Consider the following 27,620-nt stretch of genomic DNA (forward strand, 5'->3'; position numbering starts at 1 on the left):
GCCCGCTGCTTTGTCTCAGCCAATAAGGAAGGAGAATCTCAGACAGCTGAGACACTCGTGAACATTGCTGGACACAGAGGGACCTCAGGTAAGTGTAGGGGGGCTGAGAGGGGCTGCTGCACACAGAAGGCTTTTTATCTTAATGCATAGAATGCATTAAGATAAAAAAAATCTTCTGCCTTTACAATTCCTTTAAGGCAGCCTATAACTTTTACATGAGAACTCAAGATTTTCATATAACTTCAGAAAGGAAGACAACTTGTCAACATCTGCCCACAAAAAAAAATATTGTCTAAAAAAACATGAAATTAAGCTTTTTATTGCACGTTTGGTTATTAAAACACTTTTTAGTTGTAGGATTCACATGAATATTGTTATAGTTAGTACGTAAAACTTACTGGCTGCTGTTGAAGAAACGTGAGTGACATACCGGTATGTATCTTCTGCAATAAATGGCAATAAAGTAATCACTATAGGATTGGACATATTTTTTTAAAAGCTGATTTCCTTTTTTTTTTTTACTACTTTTTGGTTTCAAACTATGTTGTTCATTCCATTTCCTAACTAGCTTTCCTCATTTGTATCACAATTTCCAACTTAATTTACTCACTTTTGGTTTATGCCCATGGTCAGTGAGAGCGAAGCATGAAGGAAGCTATGGAAGTCATTTTTTTTTTTTTTTTTGATGGCTTGGGCTACTTTTTGGAGGAGGATGCTTGCAGATAAAAAGTGTTCCTTGGCATTGATATTAATGTAATTTGGTTGCCAAGTGTGCATAGGGTTGGACTAGCTCACAGGACCAAACAATGTTTTGGTTGATTCCCACACACCATCTGATTGTAGTCTCCTGTGTGGTATACTATCCAATTGATTATGATACTTTCCTCAGCATTAAGTTCCCTAGGACATGCCATGCCCAGATCTTGTGGTCATTGGGAAGAATTACCCCTTATAGATAGCTAAAAAGATCAATGATGGCAGTGGAAAGAAATTTCCAAAAATAATTGTGAAAAAGTTAAGTATCCCTACTATATATGACATATGTTCTTACAAGGTATTAGACTATTGTAATATACATATACATGTACATTGTATTATGTTTGGCCTGATTGGGAGGTCTTTTTGCAGCAAATGATGTATATGCTTGTATATTCACAAAAAAAGTCTCTAAAAATCTGGTGAAATGACGGTAGAAAATAAGTATATTTACTACATACAAAGACTATTCAAAATTGGCTTTTATACCTTTATATTCCTTAAATAAACCTTGCCTGGATTACTACTTAAAGGCTAAGTTCACCTTTGTTCACTTTTTTTCCTAAATCCCAGCTCCCCTATGTACCAATATAACAATGTACTTAGTTTGCAAAAATAACACAGCTTTCCATTAAATCTGCACAGGCTTACCTCGCTGTCTTCATAGCTGTTTAAACACACTGCTCCATTACTTCTGCTTACTTCCTGGACAGACTTTAGGTCATGAAGCAGGGAGGAGTTGATCAGCTGAGGGTAGATGATGCAGGGTATATGCTAATGAGATTAGCTGGTCCACTCCTTCGTATGTCATGACCTAAAGTCTATCCAGGAAGTAACGCAGAAGTAATCAAGCAGTGTGGTAAGCATGTGCATGAAGACAGTGAGGTAAGCATGTGTAGAATTAATGGAAAGATTTTTTATTTTTTATTTTTTTGCAAAAGAAGTACATTAATGCTATATTGGTACATAAGGGAGCTGGATTTTAGAGAAAAAAAAGGTTAACTTAGCCTTTAAAGTGGAACTTCACTTTCTTAATCAACATTGGCTATTTTAAATACTTATGCTGCTAGCATTAGTAAATAGATAGGAAAGTATATCGTATTTACTTGTTTTACCCCTTTTTTTTTTACATTTATTCAGTTACTTCCTTTTTTTCAGGCCTAGGCAAATGATGTCAAACATCCCAAGAGCCTTCAGGAGGGTGGGAGAGGTTTTCCCAGCTAAGCACATCCTCCTGCCTGCATGCCTGAGCTAAGGGCAAATCAATTCCAGGAAGTAAATGGCAAATTAATTATCGGCTCTGAAGCCAGAAATGCCGGGGGGGGTGTTTTTCAAACTGATTTCCCAGGAAAATAAAGCATAGAGACATGGATAGATGGGGGAGTTTGCTTTGAATATTAAAAATGAATGATATAGCGTTACTGGTTTGTAGTGCTCAGATGCAGTAGAGTTCCTCTTTATTTATCGCATGCATTTCATCATTTATTTCCTTCTGTGAATTGAAATGTCTTTGCATGTGGTATTTACCAAGCGTTTTCAGCGGCTGGGGGTAAATAACGCAAAACGGCATAGTGAATTGACAGTTTCAGGATTGCATGTGATATTTAGGGAAAATGTGTCTCGACAACTAAATAACGCATGTGATCTGCTACAGTTAATGGAGCCCAATTTGTTTTAGGTAGAATTAAAAAAAGTAAAATGCGCAAGATTGTTTCTGGGCCCTGCCATGGGTACAAACAACAAATAACGTACACATACACACGTGGTATTCCTGCAATCATCATGAGCGGGAGAATTGGTTTTGGGTTGTCCTTTGGTTGTAGGGTATGGTAATAACTAACATAATAATAATTATATACAGTCAGGTCCATAAATATTGGAACATCGACATAATTCAAATCTTTTTGGCTCTATACACCTCTATACACCGCCACAATGGATTTGAAATGAAACAAACAAGATATGCTTTACCTGCAGACTTTTAGCTTTAATTTGAGGGTATTTACACCAAATCAGGTGAACAGTGTAGGAATTACAACAGTTTGTATATGTGCCTCCCACTTTTTAAGGGACCAAAAGTAATGGGACAAATTAACAATCATAAATCAAACTTTCACTTTTTAATACTTGGCTGCAAATCCTTTGCAGTCAATTACAGCCTGAAGTCTGGAACACATAGACGTCACCAGACACTGGGTTTCATCCCTGGTGGTGCTCTGCCAGGCCTCTACTGCAACTGTCTTCAGTTTGTGCTTGTTCTTGGGGCATTTTCCCTTCAGTTTTGTCTTCAGCAAGTGAAACGCATGCTCAATCGGATTCAGGTCAGGTGATTGACTTGGCCATTGCATAACATTCCACTTCTTTCCCTTAAAAAACTCTTTGGCTGCTTTCGCAGTATGCTTCAGGTCATTGCCCATCTGCACTGTGAAGCACCGTCCAATAAGTTCTGAAGCATTTGGCTGAATATGAGCAGATAATATTGCCCGAAACACTTCAGAATTCATCCTGCTGCTTTTGTCAGCAGTCACATCATCAATAAATACAAGAGAACCAGTTCCATTGGCAGCCATACACGCCATGACGCTACCACCACCATGCTTCACTGATGAGGTGGTATGCTTTGGATCATGAGCAGTTCCTTTCCTTCTCCATACTCTTCTCTTCCCATCACTCTGGTACAAGTTGATCTTGGTCTCATCTGTCCATAGGATGTTGTTCCAGAACTGTGAAGGCTTTTTTAGATGTTGTTTGGCAAACTCTAATCTGGCCTTCCTTTTTTTGAGGCTCACCAATGGTTTACATCTTGTGGTGAACCCTCTGTATTCACTCTGGTGAAGTCTTCTTTTGATTGTTGACTTTGACACCTATACACCTACCTCCTGGAGAGTGTTTTTGATTTAGCCAACTGTTGTGAAGAGTGCTTTTCTTCACCAGGGAAAGAATTCTTCGGTCATCCACCACAGTTGTTTTCCGTGGTCTTCGGGGACTTTTGGGGTTGCTGAGCTCACCGGTGCGTTCTTTCTTTTTAAGGATGTTCCAAACAGTTGATTTGGCCACACCTAATGTTTTTGCTATCTCTCTGATGGGTTTGTTTTGTTTTTTCAGCCTAATGATGGCTTGCTTCACTGATAGTGACAGCTCTTTGGATCTCATATTGAGAGTTGACAGCAACAGATTCCAAATGCAAATAGCACACTTGAAATTAACTCTGGACCTTTTATCTGCTCCTTGTAAATGGGATAATGAGGGAATAACACACACCTGGCCATGGAACAGCTGAGCAGCCAATTGTCCCATTACTTTTGGTCCCTCAAAAAGCAGGAGGCACATATACAAACTGTTGTAATTCCTACACCTTTCACCTGATTTGGATGTAAATACCCTCAAATTAAAGCTGAAAGTCTTCAGTTAAAGCATATCTTGTTTGTTTAATTTTAAATCCATTGTGGTGGTATATAGAGCCAAAAAGATTAGAATTGTGTGGATGTTCCAATATTTATGGACCTGACTGTATAATAGGAAATATACAGCTAAGGCCCCTTTCACACCTGTGCGACTTGTCCTGCGATTTGGGACTGCAAAGTCGCATGACAAGTCATTCTCCATGATTTCCAATGAGTACCGTTCATATATGTACGACTTCAAGTTTCAACAACTTCAAAGTAGTCCCTGCACTACCTTTGGCCGATTTTAATGTGTTTTGAGGTCCAAAAGACATAGGCATTGCTTTAAGTCCAGTCAAAATTGCGGCAACAAAATCACGGCAAAATCACGGCAACAAAATCACGGGAAAATAACGCAACTTTTAAGTCGCACAAGTGTGACAGGGGCCTAAAAAAAAAAAACATGCTATTTTGTCTTAGTTTTCTCTCGCTAATAAAAAAAATCAAGAGATATTCATTATAATTTACCACCAAATGAAAGCTTAATTTGTTCTAAAAAACAATGTATAATTCACCTGGATACATTTAGTACTTTAAATGGTTTGTACAATTTTACACATGTCAGATTTGCAAAGCTGTGTTCAGACTCTGAAGCCCGCTGTCAGCTGACGTCACAGAGTCAGTCCAGGCTGGGAGAAGATACAGGGGCGTATCTACCACAAGGCAAACAAGGCGTCTGCCTTGGGCGGCACTTTTCAGGGGGTTGGCAGCACCCCCCAGGCAGAAGGACAGAGGCGCCTCATGGCCGCCTAATTTACCTAATTAAAGATCCCCCTCTGCTCCTAAAAAGTCAGGGTCTGAAGGAGAGGTGAGGAGAAGCAGCATGCGGGAGGCCCCCATGGAAGTAGTCACACACACGGGGCAGGGTAATGGAGGAGGCGGCTCCGTGTCTCCAGTCTGGCCGCCGCTTTGTGTAGCAGCATCCGCCGTCTCCTCTCTGCCGAGCCCCCCAAGCCAACATAGCGGCCTGGACAATTGTTTTTTTTTTTCTTGCCTCACCCAATAATACAGTCAGGGGTTGGTTGGGCAGCTTGGCGAAGACAGCTGACAGACAGTGGCGTGGGCCAATCAGAGATGGAGAGAGGAGGGGTGTGGGTTATGGTCCAATGAGCGAGAGGGTTTGTGAAAAAGGCGGAGAGCCATGACATAGAGGCTGGAGCGGCGCAGTGACAGGAGGGGGAGGTGTAGCATGATTAATGGAGGTGAGGCATGAGAGAAGTGATAAATTTGATAAGAGTTTGTGTAATGTTTAGGAGAGAGAAGATAACTGCCGAGGTGTATAGAGAGAAGTGTTTGTGTAATGTACAGGAGAGAGTGAGAAGATTTTGAAAAAAGGAACAGGGGAGAGGAAGAGAGAGAGAATAGTGTACAGGAAAGAGAAAGAAAAGTGTGTATAGTGCACAGGAGAGAGAGAGAGAAGAAAGTTTATAGTGTACAGGAGAGAGAAAAAAGTGTGTATAATGTACAGGAGGGAGAGAGAGAGAGGCCTGCTGACCCCATCCTCTGCCCCCTTGACCACATGCTTTACCTTACTGACCCTGTCCTCTGCCCTGCTGACCCTATCCCCTGCCCCACTAACCCCATGCTCTGCCCTGCTGACCCCAGTTCTAAAGCCTGCTGACCCCATCCTCTGCCCTGCTTACCCCATCCTCTACCTCATTGACCACATTCGTGGTACTTGGACAAAGTATGTTTCATGGTCTGATGAGGAAGCTGACCCTGAGACAAGAATGGTATACCACAGCTGGGGTGGGACGAATTTTAGATGGGGGGGTGCTCAATTTTAGTCTTGCCTAGGGCAGCACAAAACCAAAATACACCACCGGAAAGATCGCAACCAAATGGTTGGGATCCACCAAGAAGCCTGGATCGGGACCTGGCTCAGCCTCTCATCAAGCCGCTGATAGCCTGAGCAAGCCGCTCCCCCCCCCCCCTCCACAGCCTAGCGCTCCAGTAAGCATGCGGGGGGGGGGGGGGGAAGCAGGCAGCACTGAGACCTGAGTGATCAGTGGTTCTGAACTTTTCTTTTAATAAGCACCTAAAAGTAATGGGCCTACAGCAGCAGTTTCCCTCTGCAATCACATGTGTTTAATACTGACGACAGATTTCTTCCCTATATTCTAATTTGTGATGCATAAATATATTTTGTAAAGGTTTTAAAATAAGGTTAAATAAATACTTACTCTGTCCTGGAAAATGAATAATAATGAACATAAAAAGAAAAGAAACAAGTTAGAAACACAAAATTAATAAAAGATACATCCATTTACAGGGATTAAGTCATTTGCCAAAATGAAAAACCTTTCTAGTCTTTATGCTGGTAACATTTTATTTTATAATATAGTAGAAAGTCAATCCACCTGAACTGATAGGTAAATGCTGAAGTGTTACACCATCATCTAACGTGTTCCTATATCTAACATCTCAGCACTTGTATTCATGGATCTGCACATCTGATGTGACTGTCACGAATGTGCACTCTCTGATTCAATTTTAAATTTTTTAGCATTATTAAGACTAGGTTTGCTGATTTCGATCCAATTTTCAGTGCAATTATGTAGTACAGCTTAACCACTTTAGCCCCAGCCCTATTTCGGACACTTTTTGTTCACAAGTTAAAACCAGTATTTTTTCCTAGAAAACTACTTAGAACCCCCAAACATTATATATATTTTTTTAGCAAAGACTCTGGAGAATAAAATGTCGGTCATTGCAAAATTTTTTGTCACGCGGTATTTGCGCAGCGGTCTTTAAAACGCCATTTTTTTGGAAAAAATTTGAAAAATCACATTTCACTGCATTTAAAAAATACTAAACAGTAAAGTTAGCCCATTTTTTTTGTATATTGTGAAAGATGATGTCACGCCGAGTAAATAGATACCAAACATGTTACGGTTTAAAATTGCGCCCCCCCGTGGGATGGCGACAAACTACGGTCAATAGAGATCTCAATCTGCGACGCTTTAAATTTATTTAACGGTTACCAGTTTAGAGTTAGTGTGTAGCTCTTTTTTTTTAATTATTGCCCACGCTCTGGCGATCGCGGCGATACCTCACATGTGTGGTTTGAACAGCGATTTAATTTGCGGCTCGACTTGCGTATACGTTTTTTTTTGTGCGCGAGCTAACGGTGACAGGGGCGGCGAAATTTTTTTTTTTTTTTTCCTATTTATTTTTTCTTTTTTTTTAAACTTTATTACAGGTTTTTAAAAAAAAAAAAAATCTGATCACTTTTATTGCTGTCACAAGCAATGTAAACATCCCTGGTGACAGCAATATGTCGTGGCAGGTACACTTTATGGAGGGATCGAGGGTCTAAAAGACCCTAGACCCCTCCACTACACTTCCCTGTATGCAAAACGCCGAAAACGGCATTTTTGCATACAGCCGTTTTTCAAATCTGCCGCCTTTTGCAGCACAGTAACCCGGAAGTGACGTCATGGACGCCGCCTCCGGGTTACGTCATCGGAGACCCGATCGATGCCGTTTCCGGCATTCATCGGGACTCCATCCAGCCGGCGGACGTGCCGGCTGGGTGCTCGGGGCTCCCGGTGGGACGGTAGCCCCGAGCAAAGCCGCGGAAGGCGGCGGGAGGGGGGGACGTCCCCTCCCGCCCCCCCGGGTAACGATCGAGCGGCTCCCGAGCCGCATCGATCGTTACCGACGGAAAGCCGACCGTCGGCTTCAAACAACGGTACCGGGATGATGCCTCTAGCTAGAGGCATCATCCCGGTATAACCACTCAAAGTCAGCCGACGTAGAGGTTACGTGACTGGTAGTAAAGTGGTTAAAAGTGGTTTACATAATCAATGGGGCCACACTGGAATCTTACTGAGGTAGTACAGGAAACATTTTCCAAAAATCATGCAGTGCTGAGGTACATTGATGTGAATAGGTACTATTGAAAACAATGGGATTTCCATCATCATACAATTTTGTGCGATTTTTTTTATATCTGAAATGGCATTAGTGTGAACAGAGCATAGGGTTAATGCAATGGTAGAAGTAAGAACACCCTTTTTGTTTAAGGGACAGTGTGGGAACAATCACTTTGAGAATGACAGTCTTGGGAGATCCAGCTATTTTAGGTTCTAAGAGGTACAACCAGTGGTAGGTGATTTAGCCAATCAGTTGCCAACTATAAGGGCTTTTTTACACAGGCGTTGTAAAAAGGCAGTTGGGTCGAGTTTTTAACGCTTACTGAATGCTTATCAAAGGCACTCAAATTTGTTACATTAGGGAGCGGATGGAGGTGTTCACACTGCAGCGTTAGTATTGCTGCGAGGCAAAAATAACACTGCCTGCAGAGTTTGGCAGGTGTTGACACTTGGCAACTGCCTCCATTCACTTCTATTGAAACACCCCACAACCACACATTAAATGCATTGTAACGCCTATGGCATTTACAGTGCGTTATTGGTGAGGTTGCAAAGCTTCAATAGTGATTATTTCCCAACACACAGGGCATTTGACAAGTGTTACCTGACACAACATGAAAGCCTGTACAACACATCCTAAGTGCCTATTAACACTATAGGGGTGTTAATGTGCTTTTAGGCTGCTTTAAAATTTAAGGCAAGTGTTTTAATGGATGTAATACTGGTTATATTAGTGAAATGCCTATTTCACCTTATGGTGCATACCTTATATATATATATATATATATATATATATATATATATATATATGTTACTGCTGAGATTTACTACCTTACTTAAAATGCAGCTAGATCACCCCTCCCTTCTTGGAAGCAAGATGGCGCATTAAAACAGGGACACTACACCCAAAATAAGACCTCGTAATGTCCTGGAAGGAAGACATAGACACACAGATACTCCAATCATCCAATCACCACCTTATACGTATTATATATGACTATTTCCTGGAAATTACTTTCCTCAGTATTTATAAAGACAAAAGAGGAACTAATAAAATCAGAACGAACTAATGACTGAACTGATTGTCAGAGTTTGGTTTATTCTCTGTGCGCACATTAATCTCAAATTAGGAAGGCAGTAGATATAATCTCGGACTGTTCTGGTCCAAATCCAAAACATTTTGGCACCCCAGATGGGACTTTGGGTTCTGAACCAAAAGTAGCTGATCGAGAGGTAACAGAGGAATCAACACAGACGAAGGCAGAGACCGATCACCTCTGAATATATGGTAAGACATATGTCAAAATCTTGCCTGTATACCCTGCCTCTGTGATTGATTATCTTTGTGTCCATATCAGCTGCCTGCGGTCAGCAAAGACAGGTAACATAACTTGCCCAAAGTCTATTAACAAGGAACCTGCATAATTTATATCTGCTGCCTGTTTTGTTATATGTGTGCTGGCTTGTGGTGGGGTGACGAGACGGTCAGAAGGGAAATACTGTCAGTCACAGATGACATAACTCCCCTCGGAGTCATTTGTTAGTGCGTGTTTGCACGAATGCTCGGGGGGAGGAACCCCTCTCGCATGGGCCACGTTAGTGCAGGCAGGTGCTGTCGCACAAGGAGCTTGACGCTGGGATCCTGTGAAAACAGAGTTTATTCTGACAGTTTAAGCCCCCCCTATAATCAGTCAGCAATGTCATGTGTGTCATGTCTTAAGTTCCTATGTGTTCTGTTATTTAGAGGTCCTTAACTAGGAAAACATTTTGCTGCATGCAAATGATATATTGAATTTAAGCTATCTTGCTAGACAGATTAGTAGTAGCTTCCTCTTTTCTGCATACAAGAGTATCGCATCCCCCGCAGCTATCAGCCCCTCCACTCTCCTTACTTTAACTTCTTCTTTTTCCTGTGTAGTGTGATGTACAGTGAAACTAAGAATCCCAGCATTCACACACATATACAATTATTTCTGTAAAGTTCAATTGTTTTGCCATTTATTGATATTGAGCGTATTAATAGTGGATAAGAACACTGTTTTATCAGGAAAAACATTTGCCTGTAGTTCCCTATGAGTAGGGGAGACTCGGTACAAAAGTTTGAGAATTGGCTACTTGCCAAGGGGGGGGGGGAGGGGGGTTCAAGTCTAAATATCTTTGTTCCTGCGACAGTTATAGAATACATTTTTGGACATTAAGGGTTACAGCAATTAATGTGACCATGGAACCCTATTGGCACTGAGCCAAAAGTTTTAAAGTAGATTAACTTTTTATCTGATTATAGCATTTAAGTGGTATTTTAACCACTTACCGCAAAGTGACGTAGGGCTACGTCGGCAAACTTTGCGGTGTTATATCGGGATGATATGGGGGTTCTAAGTAGTTTTCTAGGAAAAAAAAATGATTTTAACTTGTGAACAAAAAGTGTCCAAAAGGGCTGGGGCTTAGGTGGTTAAGGGCACCCTCCATTGAAGAAGGGGAACTTCTGGTCAGAGTTTTGAAATTTGGCACATTGCCAAAAGAGAGAAATCAGTATCAATCTGGAGAAACTACAAAATCGTTTACAAATTGATTGCCTGGATAGCTCAGCTGTGATATCTTGTTCTGATTGTGTGTGTGGTCTTTTGTTTGCTATACTCAAAGAGGTTGGGGATTAGTGAAAGTCAAGGAAGGCGGCTATTTGAAGGATCAGTTGGGCCACAAGCCACTGCTCCCCAGCACTCCTGAACTGCGTGTTGTGAGATTGAACGTACATTCCCCGGTGAAACGAGGGTTTGGGTTACCCCTTGAGCAGATTGAGCAGAGAGCAGAAAGAGAGGGTTACCAACCCATTAGTTGCCAGTACTTGCCCCTTCCAGCCGTTAGCCGAGACGGCGGCAGAAGAACAAAAAATAGTGAGGGGACCTTGGATTTGAGCTGGGTGGCCCAGAGGGGGGAGAGGAACAAGTCAGAGAAGAAAAGTGAAAATTGATTTTCTTATAGGGACAGCATCTGACTTCCTCATGTGCAAAGCCTGTGGCAAGGGGAGCGATGGAATATCCATTTCTCGTCTAACGTACAGCACAAAAAGAGTTCCAAGGCACATATGGACAGATGAGTTGGGGGGGGGACCCACTGTGACAACTTTCTGTTGGCAGCCATCTTAGTACACCCATGTCTCCACTTCTTGCCCAACCTAGTACACTTCCTGTTGACGGACATCTTGGTACACCAGGAAAGCCTAACAAAGGCCTATACCCTCCTCTACCTATATTCAGGCCTCGATCATTTTCACGTCTGAAGGAGGAGTGCAGCTACATACTCCTCTATCCTTAGAAGACTCATCTGATTTGTGTTCTCTGCCTCCTGTGATGAACCTTCATGAAGGGACAACTCCAGGTTCAATACCACAGGAAATACTTGACAGGATTCCTGTGTGCTTATGGTCCACCGGACCGGAAGACATCAGTCACTTAAAAGTACCACCAGTCATGGTGCAACTGAAACCTGAGGCACTCCTGTCCAGTAAACCACAATACCCTTTGAAGCCAGCTCAATTTGCAGCTATCTCAGCATAGGTCGAGACCCTTTGTCTAATGAAGCTCTGATACCCTGTACTTCCGAATGTAATGCCTCAAGGAGCCCAAAATTTCCCATCCCGATTTGCCAAGGCAATGACATCCATTTGAGACACATTGATCCAACTCCACCCAGAGGTTGTGCTCCTTCAATATGTGGTTGATCTCTTGCTTTGTGCAGACACCCAAGAAGAGGCATTAACTCGCTCTGAGAGCCTCCTTTGCTACTTGGCCGAACAAGGCTGCAAAGCCACAAAACACAAGATCCAGTGGTGCAAAGGCACAGTGGTCTTTCTTGGTCACTGCATCTCAGAAGGCACACGACATCTTACCCAAGAACAAGTCGCCGCAATCAAGGCCATTCCAGTGCCAATGGGTCAGAGATCCCTCCATCCCATCCCTCCATCCTTGCTGGGACTGATCTCTTACTGCTGTTCCTGGATTCCCGATGCATCCCTACTGATGCGACCCCTGTATGATGCCCTGAGGACCGATCCTTCCCTACTATCCCCAAAAGCCCTCACCAACTTTGAACTTCTGAAAGAAATTCTGTCCATTCTCGTTTATGACCCAGCTTGACTTTGGACTTTGCCTCTGCTCATGCTCTAGCTCTGTTACCTGCTACTCCAACCTTGGCTTGTTTACTGGATCTGATCTGCCTGCTGACTTGGTATTCCCAGCTGGTAACGACCTTAGCCTATCTCCTGGACTTTGAATTCAAACTCGTTTTTAATTTCGAAATTCAGTATAGACAAGTAGAAAAAATAGTCAGGAAACACTGGGGTATTCTTAAGCATGACAGGATATTAGGACCCTGAAAAACCCAAGGTTTATTTACAAGAGAGCTCCTATTTTGAAAGATCAATTGGCTCCGGGAGTGATAGATCCCCCTGCACAAAAGAACAGCACTTTATTTGATTTCTTATCAGTCTTCCATGCATGCAGAAGATGTGGGGTCTGCCGACAAACCAGGCTGAATAAGAAAAAGAGGAATATGTTTACAGCCGACAATACAGGGAAAGAATATAAGATCAAAGAATTGACCACCTGCTCGACTGTGGGTGATGTTTACATGTTGGAGTGCGGGTGCGGACTCCAATATGTGGGATGCACCTCCAAAAGCCTGAATGTGAGGGTGACCGAGCACATTAAGAACATTAAAAATGGGGCGGTATCACATAATGTGTCCAGGCATTTCAGAGAGTTTCATAATAGGAAACTTGATTCTCTTCTTTTTTGGGGAATAGAAAAAGTCCATAAGCATTGGAGAGGAGGCAAGTATATTAGACAACTGAGCAAGAAAGAATCCTTTTGGATTTTTGAAAAGAAGGTTCTCTCCCCTCGAGGTTTGAATATCGACTTTGACCTAAATTGTTTTATTAGTGATAAATAAATGTAATATTTCAATATTTCAATATTTAATATCTTTTTAATATTCATTTATTATTTTTATTTCTAATATAATATATTTTTTCATCCTTTATTGGATGTATTTTAACCACTTTACCACCGGAGGATTTGGCTGTCTTCCGTCCAGGCCACTTTTTGCGATTCGGCGCTGTGCGAATTCAACTGACAATTGCGCGGTCGTGCGACGCCGTACCCAAACGAAATTTACGTCCTTTTTTTCCCACAAACAGAGCTTTCTTTTGGTGGTATTTGATCACCTGTGCGATTTTTACTTTTTGCGCTATAAACAAAAAAAGAGCGTTTATTTTGAAAAAATAACAATATTTTTAACATTTTTTTATATGAAATTCCCCCCAAAAAAGATGTAAAAACCAATTTTTTTAAAAATTTTTGGCCAATTTGTTTTATGCTACCTATGTTTGGTAAAAAAAATCGCAATAAGCGTATTTTGATTGGTTTGCGCAAAAGTTATTGCGTTTACTAACAAAGGGAAAGATTTCTGTCATTTTTGGTGTTTTTTTTTAACGCGTAATGGCGGCGATCTGCGATTTTTTTTGCGGGACTGCGACATTGCGGCGGACAGATCGGACCCTTGACTGACATTTTTGACACTTTTGGGGGTACCAGTGACATTACTGCAGTAATCAGTGCTATATATATGCACTGTTACTGTAAAAATGACACTGGCAGGGAAGGGGTTAATTTTATTGGAGAGGGAGGGGTTAATGTATGCCTGGTGCTTACTGACGTGTTGGGGGGGAGGTGACTGTGTGACAGAAGGACAGATCGGATGTCCAGCTATGCTGAACAGTCCGATCTGTCACTCCCTGTCACTATGGAGATCCGCCCGCTGTGTGTCTCCAGACTCGATCCCCGACGATCGGGTAAGAGCAGCGGCGATCGCCGCTGCTCCTCCCCTGGCCCGACTCCCGCTGTGAATGAAAACAGCGGGAGCGAGCCTCCGGCGGCGCGCAAGCGCCGCCCAGAAGGGGGAGTGTCCAGTCACGTTAATACTACGTGGCTGGACGATAACGAACCACTCTGCCGCAGTAGTATTACTGTGAGCGGTTGTAGAGTGGTTAAATAAATGTTTCTGTTATATGAGTGTAGGGTGTAATTGCATATGAACCACCTTTTATCCGATATATTTTATATATATAATTTTTTTGTATGATATGCCTTTATAATGATATGTTGAGAACAATTATGATGGGCATGAGGTGGGTGGTAATGAATCTGAACTGATATGGGGTTGTCTTTTTTTTTTATATTTTTTTAATTCTTTTATTGTTTAATGTGTGTATTTTGACATGTTTTAGACTGTGGCTATGCATAGAGAGGCGACGTGTGCCTGAGAGGCTCTGTTTTGTTTTATTTCATTTTAGTTTCCTACTGCATGTGGCGTCTAGGTAGGTAGGTACAGCTATACACATATACTTATATTTATATTGCTTTCCCGGACACCTGTGGGTTTAGAACAGGGATATGCCCTACGCCTCAGGTTCTTAGCTGTGAAGGTGGGGGGGGGGGGGCTGGGAACGGTGCTCAACCAATAAGAACGAGGCACTGGATGACCAGCTAGACTTCTTAATGTGTTCTCTGACTGTCAGACTCCAGCCCTACCGAAGAAGTCAACGCTAGATGTAACGCGTATAGGGGGCAGAGCCTGTCAGTCACACGCTGCATTGCATCTGTTATCAACGCTGATATAGTCCGCACCACTGAAGTGCTGGGTTTGTAAGTGCAATATATCTTTTTTTAAATAAATGTTACTTGTGGTTCATGCAGAGAGCACTAGATATCTTTATTATCTCTTATACATCTATGCAAATCTGAACTGAGAGTGATTCACTTCCGATTCCAGGATTAGCTGTCAGCTCAAAGTCTCCACTCACCCACCCGCTCTTGATCCCTGAGGGGAACGGCTCATACTGACCCACTGGTAATACAGGGATCAGATAGGAAGATGAGAGGCTAGTGTGTATGGTGGTGGTGTAACACTGAGCATGGATTTCCGATTTTAATCATCACAGAGTTGATCACTGCTGCAGTATATTACTATCACTCACAGACTATTGGAATATCATGGATTTGAACACTGTTGGAGTGAATTGTTTTTATTCACAAATTTTATTTGACACTTGAACTTTTTTTATTGATCTATTGGAGTGAACATATATCGCTCACAGATTGTATTGACACTGATTTCTTTGCACTATTGTTTAATCACATGTATTGATTAATTTTTCACTGGTTGTGATTTAAGCACTTATCTATATGTGCACATGCGTAGTATTTATTCATTTCCATCATTAAGGTATGAGCACATCTTATCTATTTTATATACATTTATATATTTATTTAATGATTGGTTGATTAGTCTATGCCCTATTAATTTATTTATTCACCTATATATTCACTTTTTTGAACATAGGAGTCCCTTTGATTTTTTTATCTGGCACAGCATTTCTTTGATTAATTATCTCCTGGACTTGCTTTGCCTGCTGATTTGGTGCCTTGCTGCCCAGTTGTCGCTGACTGCTGCTCGTCTCCTGGTTCTGCTTATGTCTCATGCTCTGGTGCCAAGCTGCTCCTGCATCGTGTTCAGGAGACTGCGACTACCAGCTCTACCTACCTACATACAGAGTGTACATCACCAGTTAGCGGCTACGGCACCCGTGCCACTCCTTGTCTTTACACTCTCTGCCCCCACCTTCAGGAATGTTAAGTGGGAGGTGCAAAAAAGGCCTCCACAACATTCCAGTCTTCACCAGGTACGTGATACTCAGCAAAATGCAGAAAGCGTTGATGTGCTGGAAAGAAGGAGATATGCAAATAGGCATCTATGATGTTCACAGACGCTGGATTGAGTGAAGCATATACTGACTGGATAAATACCATGTTAAATTTATATATTTGATTGAAGACACGGGGTGCTTTTAGATCCAGAATAGGCAAAATGCCCCCTTTTGCTTTGAGGACACTGAACAGGTACAAGTAGAAACCATGGAAACCTGCATTATGTGGGACTATAACTCTCTGAGACAGGAGTTGTGTCAAGTGTTTGGATACTTGTCTGACAACATGAAGCGGGGGGAGGAAGAGCTTGAATTGCTAGCTTGTAGCCCCAAGACACCATGTCCTTTGTCCACAAATTTGAAATATGTTTGGCCCGAGAGGTAGCTAAGACCAATAGATGTCCCCTAACGATTGTAATTAATTGCAAGGACATACTTGCCAGTTTAAGACTTTTGGAGTCCAGGGCTTGTGTTGAATCTGAGTCACAGGACTTGGACTTAGAGGACTGGGAGAGATGAAAAAAAATTAGCTATATAGGTAGAACATTTTCCTGTCTGAGGCTTAGCTTTATGTGCTGGGGTAAAAGGGGCTTTTGTGTTATGGAGACTACCCCTGGCAGATGACACAGGCTTACCCAGGCATGGGTGTGACAGTCTGTTTTCATCAAAACCCCTGAAGAAGGAGATGGGCCAGAGACCCTACTTGCCCTGGTTTGCTTTGCTGCAACTGTCACCAGGTTACAACTCTCAGGATCACTCCACCAAAAGGGTAGCAGAAACAGGAACAGCTGTAGTGTGGAGACTGTAGTACACGATGGTAGGCAGAAAAATACCACGGTCCAGGCAGGAGTCTTGGCAGGCAGAATAATGTTGAGGTCCAGGCAGGGATCTTGGCAGATGGCAAACAGAAGAATAGTTGGGTCCAGGCAGGGGTCGTTGCAGGCAGTAGACAGCAGGCAGAATAGTAATTTGGGGCAGCAATGGTCAGGCAGTCTCACATGTAAATAACATAGCTCTTGCAACAAGGGGTCACTGGTGAGAAGACACAGTACCAGCTACTGTAAAGGCTGAACCCTAAATATCCTATTTGTTCAGAGAACATGTCCAGTATCATTTCAGGGAACTCTGGAAGTACTGGCAGGGATTGGCCAAGTAACATTGAGAGTACTGGCAGGGATTTTGGATGACCTGACAGTGACTGTGAGTAACATTGGAAATACTAGCAGAGATTTTGGAAGCGTCAAAACATCTTCGCTGAGAGGAATCACTTGTCCAGAGAGGCACTAAATAGGCACTCGCCACAAGTATACACAGTATTTGTGCACGGATGTTCCGCAGACCAGCATTTGAGCCAAAAAGTCCTATGCATGGGTACATTAAACATTGGAGTAAACAAAACATTTAGGAGGACTAAACAATTTGTCCAGATTATGGCAATTACCATAAAAAATAATATACCAAATAGAATGTAGTGCAGTAAAGCTACACAATGAGGGAGAAATGCAGGCTCATTGAGGTGGGCATGAGTGCCACATTTCAAAAGAGGCACAGATTCCGATTCCCTCCAAGGACCTGCAACACACGGAGTGTTGCAGCCAGAGCCCCGAGCAATAAACTCATTAGGGACATTGGCTTGAGACTTTTACAGTAAGCACAAACACTATACTTGCTGGGCTACAAAAGGGCCCAGCCCTGTGACTTACCGAAGCAGTGGTCTGGAGGCCCCCCAATACAGTCAGAGCTGCAGAGTTACAGTGTGAAAAAGTAATATCCGGACAGACAATCTCCACCACTTCTGGTGGTCATACTCACTAGGGAGTCTTCAGGGATAGGGTTACATAGTTACATAGATAGTTAATCTTGTTGAAAAAAAAAAAAGACACAAGTCCACCCAGTTCAACCAACACAGAAAAAAAACAACACACACAAATAGAAAACCTACATATACACTATCCTATAGTACCCACAGTGGCTCCGGAGGAAGGCAAAAAAATGAATTAATAAATGTGATTCAATTTGCTCTATTGGTGGAAAAAAATTATTTCCAATCCACCAAGAGGCAATCAGATATTTCCTGGATCAACTTTACCTATAACTCTTAGTATCCTGTTATATTATGTGCATTTAGGAAAAAATCCTGGCCTTTTTAAAACAATCTACTGAGCTGGCCAGAACCAGCTCTTAAGGGAGTCTATTCCACATTTTCTTACTGTATTTGGAGAATAAATCTATTTTCCTCCAGACATAAAGAGTGCCCCCTTGTCCTCTGTGATGGCCTTAAACTGAATAACACCAAGTTTATCATATCCCCCCTTAATCTCCTCTTCGCAAGAGAGAATACATTTAATTCAGCTAATCTTTCCCCATAGCTGAGTTCCTCCATGCCCCTTATCAGTTTGGTTGCCTTCAAACGGTTGTTCTTCAAAGGGTTGTACCACAGCTCTGGATTTGTATGGCTACCTGCACAGAACTCCAGGTGTCTGAAGAGTGTCCCGAGCAAAATCCAGTGCCCTAGGCTCACAATACAGAGTGGCTCTGCATCTTCTGCATTTTAGGGTCTGAGGATTAGCAAATTCACAAACTGCATAAATTGGCCTTCTTAGTTTGGCAGTAGGTAAAGGCTTGACAAATACAAATCTTAAAAAAAGCAGAAATGTCTATTGGAAAGGGTTTGCTTCTCTCAGCAGAGAGATGATGTTCATGCTCCTAAGATACTAGCAGAAAATCTGGAGCAAGATGGGAGTGAGAGGGGTTATATCTGCCTAATTAACTGTGTTGTTTGTAGTATCTAGTCTCCTGTAGGCAGCAGTATAATTTATTTGCTCCAAAATTATTACTGATCCTGTGTCCCCTAAAGTAGTTGTAAACCATCTCCTATACCCAGTGAAGTGAACAGCCTCAGATGATACACAGAGATTAAACAAATCTCCCTACATATGTTTTACTTGTATATCTGCTGTCTTTCCCTTTCTACACTCTTTGAAAAGTGCAGAACGTGTTAAAAATCTTTCTTTCTGTTTCAGCAGCACAGAGGGATGGATGTGGAGTCTGGGCACATAGGCAGAGGAACAAAGGAACAGGCAGAGCTGTATTATGAATAGACAAGCTCTCTGCTAATCTACCTCTTAGCTCCCTTCCCAACACAAATTTTCATTATATCTGTAGTGTTGGAGAGCTTGTCAAAAGTGACTCTGCTGATAACAGAGGCATGACACTTAGAGCCTTGGAGAAAGATAAGTAAACACTACAGATATAAAAAATCAGAAAATCCACGCTAGGTAAGAAATAATTATGAAAGTAAGCAGCCACTCAAACAACTATTATAATAGTAAACAGCTAAATTCAAATAGGAAGCGGCGCTAAAAAACTCAAATGTGCAATGTGAAAAGGTCACTAATCATATACTGTACAGGTCTTAATTCTCTGTGTAATTAACACAAATGAACATGCAAAAATTAGCAAAACAATAATTTACCTAAATATTATACAAAATGAAACAATCACATATAGTGATAATATATAAATCACTGTGCAAAATCTTGCAATAAATATGAAAAAGGTTCTTTTAAAAAATAAGCAAAAGTGTCCATAAAGTGTAAAACAAAAAGGTGTAGACAAAGTTGATTGACAAGTTCTGCCATCAAACACCAACACCAACACTTAGCATACGCCTTCTACCAGATAACGTAGACCACAAATTTTAGTGGTCATAAAGGCATTTGTTAACCAGGCATCTGTAATAGGCGGTGGCTGCTCAGCAGCATCTCCAAATCGATCAGGGATAAAGAAAACAAACAAGCATAGTGAAGCCTGTTAATATTTAAGTCAGTTTATTTAAAATATATAAGAAGTACATTTAGATGGTTTATATACAAGCACAACGTATCAAATCCCAGCAGACTGTCAGTTGGTGAGAAGGGAAAGCCATGAGTAATGGCTTAGTATGCCTGATGTCGTCAGTACAGGTCAATCCCAACGCGTTTCGTCATCTGTGACGTCTTTCTAGGGCCAGGACACTGCCTATCACAGATGTCAGGTTAACACTTGCCTTTATGACAAGTATAATTTGTGGGCTACGTTATCTGGTAAGAAACGTATGCTAAGTGTTGGTGTTTGGTGGCGGAGCTCGTCAATCAACTTTGTCTACACCTTTTCTTTTTACACTTTATGGACACTTTTGCTTATTTTTTTAAAGAACTTTTTTCATATTTATTACAAGATTTTGCACAGTGATTATTATATTCTCATTATCACTATATATATATATATATATGTTACATAGTTACATAGTTAGTGAGGTTGAAAAAAGACATCAGTCCATCCAGTTCAACCTATGATGTGTGTGCGTGTTTGCTGTTAACCGTACATTGTATACCCCTGTATGTTGTGTGCTGTATTTGATTAATTGTTTCATTTTTTATGATATTTAGGTGAATTATTGTTTTGCTCATCTTTGCACATTCATTTGTGTTAATTACACAGAGAATGAGTACCTGTACAGTATATGATTACTCACCTTTACACATTGCACATTTGAGTTTTTTAGTGCCGCTTCCTATTTTAATTTTAAACACTACAGATATACTGTATGTGCTTAGGTCAAATTTTATGAATAGGGTTTACAACCACTTTAATTAACAATAGAAAAAACATAATAACACAAAAATAATCAGCGCAGACAGAGAATGTATAAATAAAAAACAAAAAAATAATAAAACTAAAGGCAGAAGTGCATGCTGAACACCGACCCAGGGAACATAGTGTAAAACCCCAGACAGAAATAAATACAATAAAATGGCGCAGCGCAAATCAAATAACTCCACAAAGGTTGATTAAAATGCAACAACAAATAAAAGATGGGTAGAAGAACCTTCCATAAAAAGAGGTAAAGTCCTAAAAACCATTAAAGTAAATAGGATCCACATGAGGTGCTGAAAGGCAGGCTATGTCCAGTGTTCATCCCCTTCACCAAAGGCACACATATGCGCTCACCTCAATAAATGACCCCTGTGTTACCAGCGGGTCAAATACGCAAACAGCATCAATCCTCCCAGTATGTTACACCCCCCGGATACAGCAAACCTCCTGGATCCAGCTGCTTGAGCATATAGTCCAATCGGTGTATGTGGGGAAAGAACAGACCTCTAAGCGTATACTGTATGATAATGTCAGTTTAATAAAAGAATCACACTTACATAAAAAGGGGGGGGGGGGTAAAAACGCAGATCAATCCATGAACATCGGCAGCGCCGCGGTCTCTGCTGAAAGGCAGCATACCGCACAGATGCTCGGAACAGCAGCGGGTGACATAACGCGTACGGGAGGTGGAGTCGCCTGCCGCTGACGTCACCCACTGCTGTTCCGAGCGCCTGTGCAGTTTGCTGCCTTTCAGCAGAGACCGCGGCGCTGCTGATGTTCATGGATTGATCTGCATTTTTACCCCCCTTTTTTATGTAAGTGTGATTCTTTTATTAAACTGACATTATCATACAGTATACGCTTAGAGGTCTGTTCTTTCCCCTCATATACCGATTGGACTATATGCTCAAGCGGCTGGATTCGGGAGGTTTGCTGTATCTTGGGGGTGTAACATACTGGAAGGATTGATGCTGTTTGCATATTTGACCCGCTGGTAACACAGGGGTCATATATTGAGGTGAGCGCATATGTGTGCCTTTGGTGAAGGGGATGAGCACTGGACATAGCCTGGCTTTCAACATTTCATGTGGATCCTATTTACTTTAATGTTTTTTGGGACTTTACCTCTTTTTATGGACGGTTCCTCTACCCATCCTTTATTTGTTGTTGCATTTTAATCATCCTTTGTGGAGTTATTTGATTTGCGCTGCACCATTTTATTGTATTTAATGGAGAAAACATGATTTTTGCTTGCAAATGATTGGATAAATGAAGTAAATACATCATCACCTTTCACTATCCACCAAGCTAAAATTTACTTGTAATTAATTTTCTATAAAAAAAACTTTATACATTAGAAAGTTTTAGTGAAGAGTTACCAGCTGTGCAAATAGTTGCACCTGGTAAAATAAATCAATTTGTGCTAAGGGATTTCTCTACCTTCCACAAACTTATCTGCAATGAAAGATTCTTCTTCCTTATCTTTCTCCTCTGGCTTTGTAACAACCATTGATGTTAAAGGAGTCACAAAATTAAACTTCAAAGAGAGATCAAGAGCCTTTGCTGTCAGGTTTTCTTTTTCTGAGGGATCAGCATGGATTCTAGAATTAAAAGAGAAACATGTTAAAAAAGCAAAAATGTATTTTTTTTATAAAAGTATTACTAAACCCAGGACCCAGGTATTCAGTACACAGAACATAGAAATGCAATTATTTTTTTAAATATAAACTGTTAAATACCTTTTCTCTTTAGCAGTATATAGCACTATTGTGACTTCACTGGGTACTTGTAGGATGAGTTTGCTGACTGTCCTATAAGACTGCAAGACCCCTGACCCTCTGTCTGGACAGTGCTGATTGGCCATGTGCTGATCACATGCACCCTCCTAAGAAAAATACCTCTCTAGCAATACACACCAAACTGAGCATGTGCAGCCTGACTCAATAGACACTGTGTTATCAGGAAATTATTAGGGAACAGTGGAAGAAGGGGTGGATCAGAGAAGACAGGATAAAACAACCTTTTTTTTTTTTACACAATGCAGATGATTAACCCCTTAGATTCCACAGTGAGTATAACAAGCATGCTTTACTGCATATACAGACTGATTTTACTGTAGTGGGTTTAGTAACACTTTAACTTGTCTAGCAGCTTGTTTAAATACAGCATATATGGTAAATGTAAAGAGGCCAAACCCCATGTATTAGTTAATACAATGCTGGCTCTCATCATCAGAAAGCTCCCAATCACAAGTATGCATTGGGAGCTTACTGGTATCTGTTCATTACTGTGCTGGGAGCAGGCAGGGAGCAGGCCCCCAAGCACAGTAGTTTACCTAGGGCTGCATATATGTGGCCTATTGGTGTTAAAGCCTACTCAATGAGCGGCTGCTAAGATGCGCTAGGTCGGCGCAAACTGGTTAAAAATCTGTACAAACATTTTCAGCACATTCGCACTATAAATAGATTGTACTAAATTTGTAGCTGGTTAAAAATTGAAAATAATTTTATTAAAGAACAATACCTTCTTGGGTGTTTTATGTCCTTAATATGATAAATCTTCCAGTGCCATATTCACTGTATATTTTTACACCACACCCATAAGGTCACCTCACTTTACATTACCCAACCTACTTTTGGCCATGGTGCTACACTCACCACATTCTGCCCCTTTAAAATTGGCACAAGAATCCCACCGCATTCCTGAGCAAATTACGATTCTGTGAGCCTGTGTGAATTGCTTAAATTGCATTGCATCTGCATGAAAAATATGCAGGCATCTTCTTTCGTTTGCAGTGAAACTGGATCGCATGGGTGTTCATACCCATGCGATCCAGTTCAGGCAAACGCACTTTGTTTTGCGACCTGCTTTTGGGGTGTCATTAACTTTTAATTAACACCCGCAGCAGATTGCATGAGCAACAGAATCGTTGCGTTTCCCACATCGCATCTTTGTAAACTGGGGATAAATGGTCTGTCTCAACCCTGTAACTGCCACTTTGCTGGACAGCTTAGTTTGTTAAAAGAAGTTGAAAAAAAGACTTAGTAGCTGGATCACCAGGTGAAAATAAAAGGAAAAAGAAGCCTTAAAAAAAGGAATTCAGCAATGCAGCCACTACATGTGATAACTGGTAAGCTGCAATATCATTTTTGTTTTTGGGTTTAATGCCACTTTAACTCACAACCTAGAAAGTGAATATTCTAATTTGTTTGTTATCCACCTTTTCAGGTTTATTTGGTGTGAGACAACAAAAGTCCAAAATGCATATATAGGTTGTGTGCAAAGTAAGATTGATATAAAGTGCTCAATTGCCCATGTTAGATATGTAATCCGAGTTTGCACATTAGCATCTCATTTGGACCATGTGCACTTGTCCAAATAATTTGGTGGAGGGGATATTATGGTGTGGGGTTGTTTTTCAGGGGTTAGGCTTGGTCCCTTAGTTCCAGTGAAGGGAACTCTTAAGACATCAGCACACCAAGACATTTTGGACAATTTAATGCTCCCAACTTTGTAGGAACAGTTTGGGGATGGCTTCTTCCTGTTCCAACATGACTGCGCACCAGTGCATAAAGCAAGGTCCATAAAGACATGAATGAGCGAGTTTTGGGTGGAGGAACTTGACTGGCCTGCACAGAGTCCTGACCTCAACACTTTTGGGATAAATTAGAGTGGAGACTGCGAGCCAGGCCTTCTTGTCCACATCAGTGCCTGACCTCACAAATGCGCTTCTGGAAGAATGGTAAAACATTCCCATAGACACACTCCTAAAGCTTGTGGAAAGCCTTCTCAGAAGAGTTGAAGCTGCAAAAGGTGGACCAACTCAATATTGAACCCTATGGACTAAGACTGGGATGCCCTTAAAGTTCATGCGCGTGTAAAGGCCGGCACCCCAATACTTTTGGTAATGTAGTGTATGTTTTCATTACCATTCTCAGCAGGAAATTCAAAAATGCAGATCTTACAATAAGGGCTGATTCAATCAGCAGCGGTGCTGAATGCACAGCTGCTAGTGTGCGCTGGCTGGACACAATGCTGAAGGGCCGATCCTGGCTCATCACACGATTTTTGTTTTTGCTTTTTTTGTTGGAACATTATGGGAATTACAGCGGTGTTGGTATGCGGTGGTTTCCAAGGAAACATGGTTGTATGCCCCAGTTAGGTGAAAAGCTGGAAGTGAGTTGACAACATCCCTATTAACTAGACAAAAATGGACAAGGGGTCCCCCTTGGGTGCGGGATTTTAACGGCAAATGCACTTCCACAAAGAAGTAAAATTAAATCATTTTATTAATAGCAAAAAGATAAAATAGATCTGTGAGAGATCTGAGGTATACAAATAATACAATATGTACAAAGATTGTGTATGGGTGTAACCCAAATACCACCAAGTATATGTACCATTATCATTTCTACTTCTCTGGTTTTACACCCATACACAATCTTTGTACATATTGTATTATTTGTATACCTCAGATCTCTCACAGATCTATTTTATCTTTTTGCTATTAATAAAATGATTTAATTTTACTTCTTTGTGGAAGTGCATTTGTCGTTAAAATCCCGCACCCAAGGGGGACCCCTTGTCCATTTTTGTCCAAGGAAACATGCTGCGTTGAAAAAGCAAATTGCATGCAGTACTTGTTTTCAGTGCACACAAACGCAGTGGTGTAAAACTGACACCATAGGAAACAATTCACTTCTAAATCCTACTTCTACGCTTAACCTTATTGGTTTGGGGTCCTATTCCTAGGGCAAATATAGGCAATGTCATAGTGTCAAATAGCAAACAGTTAAATATTTTTGGATGCACAGCAGTGTCATGTTCACTATATAAAACTTTTTGTATGGTGACATACCGTTTCTCTAGCAGTTGTTGTATGGTGATATAGGCCCACATTCTTTCTATAAAGTCACCAAATATATATTGCAGATTTTGGTCGCCTCCGTCCTTTTGTTGGAGGTCAATGTTTTCACTGTATTTCAATGACTGGTCTGCCTGTGTACACAACAAAGTTTTTTTTTGTAATCTTTGCATGCAATTTTTGTTCTATTATGGAATTTTATTTACATTTTTGTCGCATGCTTAGGCTACGTTCACATCTTGGCGTTGCTGTTTACAGGCGTTTTTTAGGTGTTTTTTTAGGCGTTTTAATGGGCGTTTTATGAGGCGTTTTTACAGGCGTTTTCGTGCAGGCGTTTTTAGGTTGACTAGTAACCAATGAAAAAAAATAAAACGTCAAAACGCTCAGATGTGAACAGGGGCCATTGAAATGAATAGGATTTGTCTTGTTGGGCGTTTTTTGAGCTGATCCTAGAGCAGAAAAACTCCCCAAAAACGCCTACATGTTACCTTAGCCTAAGGCTGCATTCACATGTCAGCGTATTGATCGCGTGCAGAATCACCGCGATTCCGCCCGCGATCCTGAAATCATTGCAAATCGCGGGACGCCTGTGCGTTGCCCGTGATTTGCAATAGCACCCCAAACGCTGTACGATGTTGCCGCGATTTCCGCCTGCCGAATCGTGGTAACATCGCACAAAAAAAATTGCGGGACGCATTACGCTCCAAAGAAGCTCTTGTACTCTTTTGGGCGTAATGCGTTCCACGATTTTTTCCTGTGCGATGGTACCGCGATTCGGCAGGCGGAAATCGGTGCAACATCATTTGGGGTGCTATTGCAAATCACGGGCAACGCACATGCGTCCCGCGATTTGCAATGATTTCCGGATCGCGGGCGGAATCGTGGTGATTCTGCCCGCGATCAATACGCTGACATGTGAATGCAGCCTTATAGAAAGGTCATGCATTGTTCCATATTCATTTTTAAAAACTCTGATCAATGCATTTATGTAGTCATTTAAAGGAAAAATGTACTAAATGTATGCAGCTAATGTATGTACGTGACTTTGTCTTGATATCAGTCACTTGAAAACATCTATAAACACAAAGTAAAAAATAAAGTCAGTCAGGCTCTGCAGCATGCACATGCTGACAAAGAACACACTGATAAAAGGAGACACCAGAGTGAGCAAATGGAGGAGATCAAAATGCTATTGCACCTTCTTTACCCAAACCAGGCTAGGATAGTGGAGGTGATCAAGCTGTGCTGCGTGACTACAGTAGAGAAAAGTGAGCTCACTAACCTGGATGTGTTATCTAGCAGAACTGTATACGTTTCAGGAAAATACAGACTGGCACATAAAGCAGTCCATATATGAATGTCACCTGCATATATAGCTGTTTGCCTAGAATTCACCTTTAAGAGTCAATTTCCACTGTTCGTGTTTGCCTGTGGTTTGGACAAAAATCAAAGCACATAGAAGAAACTCTATATGATAACAGTCAATAGAACAGTTTTCATGTATGTGTTTCTACAGGTTGTTGTTTAGCAAAATGCTGCCTGAAGTAATGGGCAACCAGGTGTCCCCAGGTTTCTAGTGATAGTCCCTGTTTTGAGGAAGCTGTTCCTGGCTGAAAAGTGTCCCCGGATGTGTCCCTGTTTTAAAAAAAGAAGTCCCTGGGACTGGCTGCCCCTTGACTGTAACTCAGTAACAGCTGGATCTGCCACCCAATGAGCCAGTGTCAGTGGTACATAGGATGTAGATGGCTACCGTGAAAATAGATCACGCTGTGCGGCCAAGCCGCATGATGTAATTGGTTGCTATTGTGCTGTCGACCAAACCATGTATGCATGCACTGCGAGTTGGTTCCAAACTACCCATCTCTCACCTGGTGTCCTGGCACTGAAGAATACCTGCCAAGTTATTTTAACTGGAGCTGCTGGTGAGAAAGACTGGGCAGCAAGCCAGTGTGTTATGCACACTGCACTGAGTTTACCATGTAGAGCTGCTGAAGTTGGGTGCAAGCCCTGGAGAATCAGGATGCAGGTGGTTGGGCACTGTGAAACTGGATGACACTGTTTGGTCAAGCTGCATGACGTCATTGGTTGCATTTGCGCTGTCCACCAAGCTGTACATGCATGCACTACGAGCTGGTTCTCTCTTGCCTTTTTCCTGTGTGTCAAGAATGCCTGCAAACTTATTTCCCCTGCATTGCCCTGTGAGAAAGACTGGGCAGCAAGCCAGTGTGTTATGCACATTGCACTGTGTTTACTGTAGAAGGCTGCTGAAATGGGGT

The 27,620-nt window shown here is 41.6% G+C and overlaps 1 protein-coding gene across 1 annotated transcript in view; it reads right to left on the reverse strand.

The window, feature by feature from the left end:
- LOC309562159 (inter-alpha-trypsin inhibitor heavy chain H3-like) overlaps window positions 1-27,620 on the reverse strand; it is a 234,519-nt gene that overhangs the window by 45,475 nt on the left and 161,424 nt on the right. The window contains exons 13-17 of the mRNA XM_082266284.1: window positions 25,339-25,478; window positions 21,905-22,081; window positions 16,279-16,348; window positions 6,383-6,388; window positions 1,408-1,503 (exon numbers count right to left, since the gene is read on the reverse strand). Of these exons, the coding sequence (XP_082122410.1) occupies window positions 1,408-1,503; window positions 6,383-6,388; window positions 16,279-16,348; window positions 21,905-22,081; window positions 25,339-25,478 (489 nt within the window). The remainder of the gene's footprint in view (window positions 1-1,407; window positions 1,504-6,382; window positions 6,389-16,278; window positions 16,349-21,904; window positions 22,082-25,338; window positions 25,479-27,620) is intronic.

The sequence above is a fragment of the Pelophylax lessonae genome (assembly GCF_965119305.1).
Source record: "Pelophylax lessonae genome assembly, chromosome: 8".
Taxonomy (NCBI): Eukaryota; Metazoa; Chordata; class Amphibia; order Anura; family Ranidae; genus Pelophylax; species Pelophylax lessonae.